The sequence below is a fragment of the Corvus kubaryi genome, unplaced genomic scaffold (assembly GCF_017639235.1).
Source record: "Corvus kubaryi isolate FWS band 111438036 unplaced genomic scaffold, C.kubaryi_AGA036_p1.0 split3-37304, whole genome shotgun sequence".
NCBI classification, from domain to species: domain Eukaryota; kingdom Metazoa; phylum Chordata; class Aves; order Passeriformes; family Corvidae; genus Corvus; species Corvus kubaryi.
The window spans coordinates 1,869,681-1,875,729 of record NW_024582087.1 but is presented as its reverse complement, the minus strand read 5'-3'; the positions used below and the strand labels follow the sequence as shown (position 1 = coordinate 1,875,729).

General features: G+C 53.5%; 1 protein-coding gene across 3 annotated transcripts in view; it reads left to right on the top strand.

The window, feature by feature from the left end:
* Positions 1–6,049, top strand: part of TMEM39B (transmembrane protein 39B) — a 15,811-nt gene extending 9,762 nt beyond the window's left edge. For 2 of the 3 annotated variants that reach the window (XM_042015540.1, XM_042015539.1), the window contains 7 exons: positions 2,007–2,226; positions 2,504–2,587; positions 3,182–3,336; positions 4,069–4,405; positions 4,642–4,967; positions 5,301–5,421; positions 5,655–6,049. In XM_042015540.1, the coding sequence (XP_041871474.1) occupies positions 2,007–2,226; positions 2,504–2,587; positions 3,182–3,336; positions 4,069–4,405; positions 4,642–4,967; positions 5,301–5,421; positions 5,655–5,891 (1,480 nt within the window). In that variant the 3' untranslated portion in view covers positions 5,892–6,049. The remainder of the gene's footprint in view (positions 1–2,006; positions 2,227–2,503; positions 2,588–3,181; positions 3,337–4,068; positions 4,406–4,641; positions 4,968–5,300; positions 5,422–5,654) is intronic. The other variant, XM_042015541.1, reaches the window with a different exon arrangement.

The following is a 6,049-nucleotide window of genomic DNA, read 5'->3' as shown; positions in this document are numbered from 1 at the left end:
GCCTTAAAGCTCATCCCATTCCCCAACCTTAAAGCTCATCCCATTCCCCAGCCTTAAAGCTCATCCCATTCCTTGATCTTAGAGCTCATCCCATTTCCTGACCTTAAAGCTCATCCAATTCCCCAACTTTAGAGCTCATCCCATTCCTGGGCCTTAAAGTTCATCCCCTTCCCCAACCTTAAAGCTCATCCCACTCCCCACCACCTTCCCCTATCCCAGGTTGTTCCAACCCATCCTGGGACGCTTCCAAGGATGGAGCAGCCACAGCTTCTCTGGGAAATCCATTCCAGCTCCTCCCAGTGAGGGATTTCTTCCCCAAATCCCATCTAACCCAGCCCTCCGGCAGATTGAAACCATTCCCAGCTCGCTTTCCTGTGGCTCAGCAGGTTGTTAACTCCCAGCTCCCTTTTCCCACATCCTGCTTTGTCCCTTGTAATTAGGATGGGTGTCCCTGAGACCCCTCAGGACGGGCTCCCAGGAGAGTTCAAACCCTTCAGTAACCATGGAATGAGAAATAAAAATAGAGACAATTTTATATCCAAAGCCCAGCTCGGGTTGTTGCATCTCCTGCGCCCTGAACTTGGTGTCAGGCAGAGTTTAGCTCAGGTGATGTGGCTCTGTAGGGTTTTTTTAGGATCAAATCCAGCTGGATTCTGTCACTGAGGCAGAGGAGGAGGGAGCAGCAGCAGCATAAACAGGAGGTGCTTTCTTTACTCTGCAAAGAAAATGTTGGGTCTGTCTCAGCACACTCCCTGCTGAGGGCCCTGAGCCAGGGAATTTGTAGGGATACAGTTATCCAGACAAGTCATTGCAAGGGCACAGAAGGTGGAGCAATCCACCTTTCCTGGGAAAGCACACTCCCAGGGCCTTATCCCAAGGCAGGGAATGCACAGATCACAGCCCAGCTCACCTCCGAGTGAGCCAGAGCCGTGCTTTTTGCAAGGGTATGAAGTGACAGGACACAGGGAATGGCTTCCCACTGCCAGAGGGCAGGGTTAGGTGGGATTTTAGGGAGAAATCCTTCCCTAGGAGGGTGGGGAGGGGCTGGAATGGAATTCCCAGAGAAGCTGTGGCTGCCCCTGGATCCCTGGAAGTGTCCAAGGCCGGCTTAGATGGGGCTTGGAGCAGCCTGGGATAAGGGAAGGTGTCCCTGCCCATGCCCTGGATGATCCTTAATGTCCCTTGCAGCCCAAACCATTCTGTGATCCCATGATTTATCAATCCCGAGGAGCTGAGTCACCATGAATTTGGGAATCTGGGAGTTTCAGAGAGCTCAGGTTTTCCCCTCACTCACGGCCTTATTTTAGGTTCTCCTTCTCGTGTTTTAAACCCTGGCCCCATCCTCCTGCATCCCCCTGGATCAGCACTTCTGCAGCCACGCTCCACGATTGGGATCTCATTTGGGGATTTACAGTAGCAGTTCATGCTCTGCAGTTCCTTTGAGGTCCACACCCAGATTCCTTTGCCTGTTGTTATTTAGAGATTGCAGATAAATCTGGGAGATATTAATTCCCTTTGATTCAGAGGATCAGTCTGGGATGTGCTCACACAGGAATAGGCACCTCTGGCTAAACTCGTTTTTCCTCCTCAGGTGAACAGAAGGTGAAGAATGAACAAGGGCTTGTGTGTAATTGCTCTGCCTTTCATGTTCAAGCACTCTTAGATATGTAAATACCAACTTGAGGACTGAAAGCTTCCAATTAATTAAGAGAGCCACTGCTTGTCCCTCGAGTAGCACAACACAACCCTGGGTTTGAACCTGATCAACGCAGGGGATTTCATATCAAATGTCCTGGTGCTGGTGGCTGGCCCGGGCCCAAATATTGCTGTGTGTGAGCAAATCCCTGCTCACATCTGCCTGAAGAGTCACCCTGGCGTGCTGATATTTGTGATTTGTGCCAGCTCTTGATGGCTTGAGTTTCCCAATCAATCTTAGACCTGGGCGGGGGGGGGGAGCTGGAGAACATTTCCCCTGTTCACCCCTGGCTGTTGGCTTCCCCTGGCAGGAGTGGCTCAGGGACAGGCCTGTCCAGCCCCCCTCTGGCAGCTCAGACCGTCGTCCCCCTGCGGCACTGCAAGATCCCCGAGCTGCCCGTGGAGAGGAGCGTCCTGTTCGAGCTGCAGCTCTTCTTCTGCCACCTCGTCGCCCTCTTCGTCCACTACATCAACATCTACAAGACGGTGTGGTGGTACCCACCCTCCCATCCTCCTTCTCACACGTCCCTGGTAAGCACCAAAGGGCAGCTGGCACTCCCAGGCTGTCTCTTGGATCACTAATCATAAACTTTTAGAGAGAGGTTTGATTAAAAACTACAGCTGACTCTACAACCCTTCAGTGCTGCTTCTGCAACTCCTTGTTTTCCACATTTTGGGCTCTGGCTGCCTGCTTGGCATTCTCTTGGAAAAGAGTCTGAGGAGAAGAGAATAATTTGGGAGTTTCTGTGTTGAATGTGGGTTCCTGGTGCTTCAGGGAAATGGAATCATTTTGGTTTTGTCCCCACAGAACTTTCACCTCATTGACTTCAACGTGCTGACGGTGACGACCATCGTCCTGGCACGGCGGCTCATCGGTGCTATCGTCAAGGAGGTAAAGTCAGAGCTGTCCTTCCAGGAGATCTGTAAAGCTCTGTGTCCCTTCTGCCATTCCAAACTCCTCCATCCTTCCCTGAAAACCTCTGTGAGATTCCCAAGTCAGAATTCCAGGCGTGGTTTCCAGTGGGAGGAGCAGAGAACAGAACCGAGCACCCCAAACCGCTGCTCCTGCTGGCTCTGTGTCCTTCTGTGACTCTCCCTGAATTTCTGTCTCAGCTAAACTGTAGTGATTGTGCTTCTCTCCTCCCATCTGGCTCTTTTCCTGTTCTCTCCACCACTCCAGCTTTCCCCAGGGATGAGCCAGGGCAGGTGGGTGTCTGCTCACTGTGGAAGCATCCCATCGTGAGCAGTGCCAGCAGAGTGGGCTGGGCACTGGTGACTACCAGACCTTAACTAGAAACTCTCCTCACTCCAGCTTGAGGAATGATTCCAGAGATTTTGGAGAGCCCAGATTCCACAGGAAGCCTCCGTGTCCTGATGTCAACTTGTCACTGGCACTTCCTTCCTACTTATGAATGTACACATTGAGTTTTCCCCTTGAAGAAGAGGGAATGCCCAGCTCTGCCCAGCTCTCTCCTGTGTCCCACAGGCTTCCCAGAGTGGCAAAGTCTCCCTGCCACGCTCCATCTTCCTGGTGGTCACTCGCTTCGCCGTCCTCACAGGCACGGGCTGGAGTTTGTGTCGCTCCATCATCCACCTCTTCAGAACCTACTCCTTCCTCAACCTCCTCTTCCTGTGCTACCCGTGAGTATCCCTGGCTCAGGGCTGGAGGATCCACCCTAAATCCAGGGGGAGGCTCCCTGCAGTCCTGTGGGGTTCTGAGCTGGAATTCCCCAAGTCTTGGAGCACCCTGGGCTTGTGGAAAGTGTCCCTGCCCGTGGTGACAGAGTTTTCCCTGCGCCTCTCCCTCCTTCTTTGTCACATTCCTTAGTGGCAGCACACATCCATAAGACTGACCCTTCTTTCAGCTTGATGTGAGCATTAATTATTACTCATTATTGCTGCTCATTTCTTCTGAAAAGGGTTGTGTGCTTTTCCCATGGCGCTCACAGAACTCAGGGCTTTGTTTTCCCTTTGTTCCTGGGCTCCTCTGCCAGGTGGAGAGGGATTCAAACAGCTCCTGCTTTTTGTTAACTATCAAAAGGAAATATTTGGAGTGGAAATAGCTCCCTCCTCCCTGGTAGATGCAGGAGGAAACATCCACAGAGATTTGCTGCTTGTGTTTGAGCTCAGAGCTCTTTTGGGGAGTTTCCCTTTGGAATCACGGAATCCCAGACTGGTTTGGGTTGGGGGAGGACCTTAAAGCTCATCCAGTAGGGACAGGGACACCTTCTATTAGACAAGGTTGCTGTGAGCCTTGAACTCCTGCAGCTCAGAGCCCCACAGGGCTCCAGGGAAATTCGGGATGGGAATGTGATCCCGCTGGGATGGGCTGCAGCTCCTAAGGTCCAACAGCCGTGCCTTGTGCTTCCCCAGGTTCGGGATGTACATCCCCTTCCTGCAGCTGAACTGTGACTTTCGGAAGGCGGGGCTCTTTGCCCAGGTGGCCAACATCGGCCCCAGGGACACGGGAGAGGTGACAGCCCGGGGCAGGGACTACCTGACGGTGCTCAAGGAGACCTGGAAGCAGCACACGAGGCAGATGTACGGCATGGAGGCCATGCCCAGCCACGCCTGCTGCCTGTCCCCGGACCTCATCCGCAACGAGGTGAAGTTCCTGAAGATGGACTTCAACTGGCGCATGAAGGAGGTGCTGGTGAGCTCCATGCTCAGTGCCTACTACGTGGCCTTCGTGCCTGTGTGGTTTGTCAAGGTGAGGCCTGGCTGGGAGGTGACACTGGGGGCACATTGGGGGAGGACGGTCCTTACTTGTGGTAATGGAATTCTGAATGTCTGGGGGTGAGGGGTGAGCCTGTCCCTGTCCCCTGCTCCATCAGCTGAGCATGGGGAGCATCAGGAGCTGTCTCCCTGGTTTTGGTGATGATGGCACGAATATTTTGCAGGAATTCTCCATCCTCCATCTCATGCAGGCTCTCCTTTTCCAAGCAGGATCAACAGCTCCGTGCAGAGCCCTCGTTTTACCTCCCTGCCCCAGTGCTCTGTGCTGTGATGCCTTGGGCAGGTGAGGCTGTCCACACATGTCCCACAGTGCCCAAACCCTGTCACCCCTTCCTGTCCCCCCCCCAGAACACTCAGTACTACGACAAACGCTGGTCCTGCGAGCTCTTCCTGCTGGTTTCCATCAGCACCTCGGTGATCCTCATGCAGTACCTGCTCCCTGCCCGCTACTGTGACCTGCTCCACAAAGCTGCAGCACACCTGGGCTGCTGGCAGAAGGTGGATCCAGCCCTCTGCTCCAACGTGCTGCAGCATCAGTAAGGAATTCTCTGCTGGGCTTAGGGCTGGAGTTTTCCCTTGGCTGGGTGGGGAGCGCAGCCTTAAAATAAAACAGGGAAAAATGAGAGCCGAGTTGTTGGCTGACACATCCAACAGCACAAACACCCCTGGCACTGTCCCCTGCCAGGCAGAGCTGGTTTTTTGCAAGGTGCCAGCTGCTCCTGGCCACAGCTACCTGCGGTTTGTCACTGCCGTGGTGACAATTCCAAACTGGGAGCAGAATCCCCGTGCTCCTCCTCGCTGCTGGTGGGGAGGCAGCAGAGCCCAGTGCCCCGTGCAGGTGGGATTAAGGATTCTCTTGTTCCCTGCAGGTGGACTGAGGAGTGCATGTGGCCTCAGGGGGTCCTGGTGAAGCACAGCAAGAACGTCTACAAGGCCGTGGGGCACTACAACGTGGCCGTGCCCTCGGACGTCTCGCACTTCCGATTCCACGTAAGCTCCCCTCTCCTTCCCGGGGAGCAGGGATAAATAACACAGCAGGATCATGTCCTGAGCACCTCAGGCTGGTGGAGATGGGGATCAGTGCCCAGGCTGGGGGAATCCTGGGGTCACAAGGGTGACTCCATCCAGAGCCAGTCAGTGTATCCCCAGAGGAATCCTCACAGTCCTCTGCCTCACTCAAAGGTTTCACCCCTTTCCCAGTGCCTCACCGTGCTCTCCCACAGTTCTTTTTCAGCAAACCACTGCGAATCCTCAACATCTTGATCCTGCTGGAAGGAGCAGTCATCTTCTACCAGCTCTACTCGCTGATTTCCTCGGAGAAGTGGCACCAGACGATCTCCCTGGCTCTGATCCTCTTCAGCAATTACTACGCCTTCTTCAAGCTGCTGCGGGACCGGCTGGTGCTGGGCAAAGCCTACTCCTATGCTGCCAGCAGGGACTCAGAGCAGAAGTTAAATTAAAACAATTGCACTGATGCTCTCAGCTTATTACAGAACAAACAAAAACGAGAAACCCTCAGAGCTTTGTATTTTTGTTACCACTGCTTTTTTTTGTTGTCGTTTTCTTTGATAACTGATGTAATTAAAAGGAAAAAAAAAACCTATTTTTTTACTCCCAA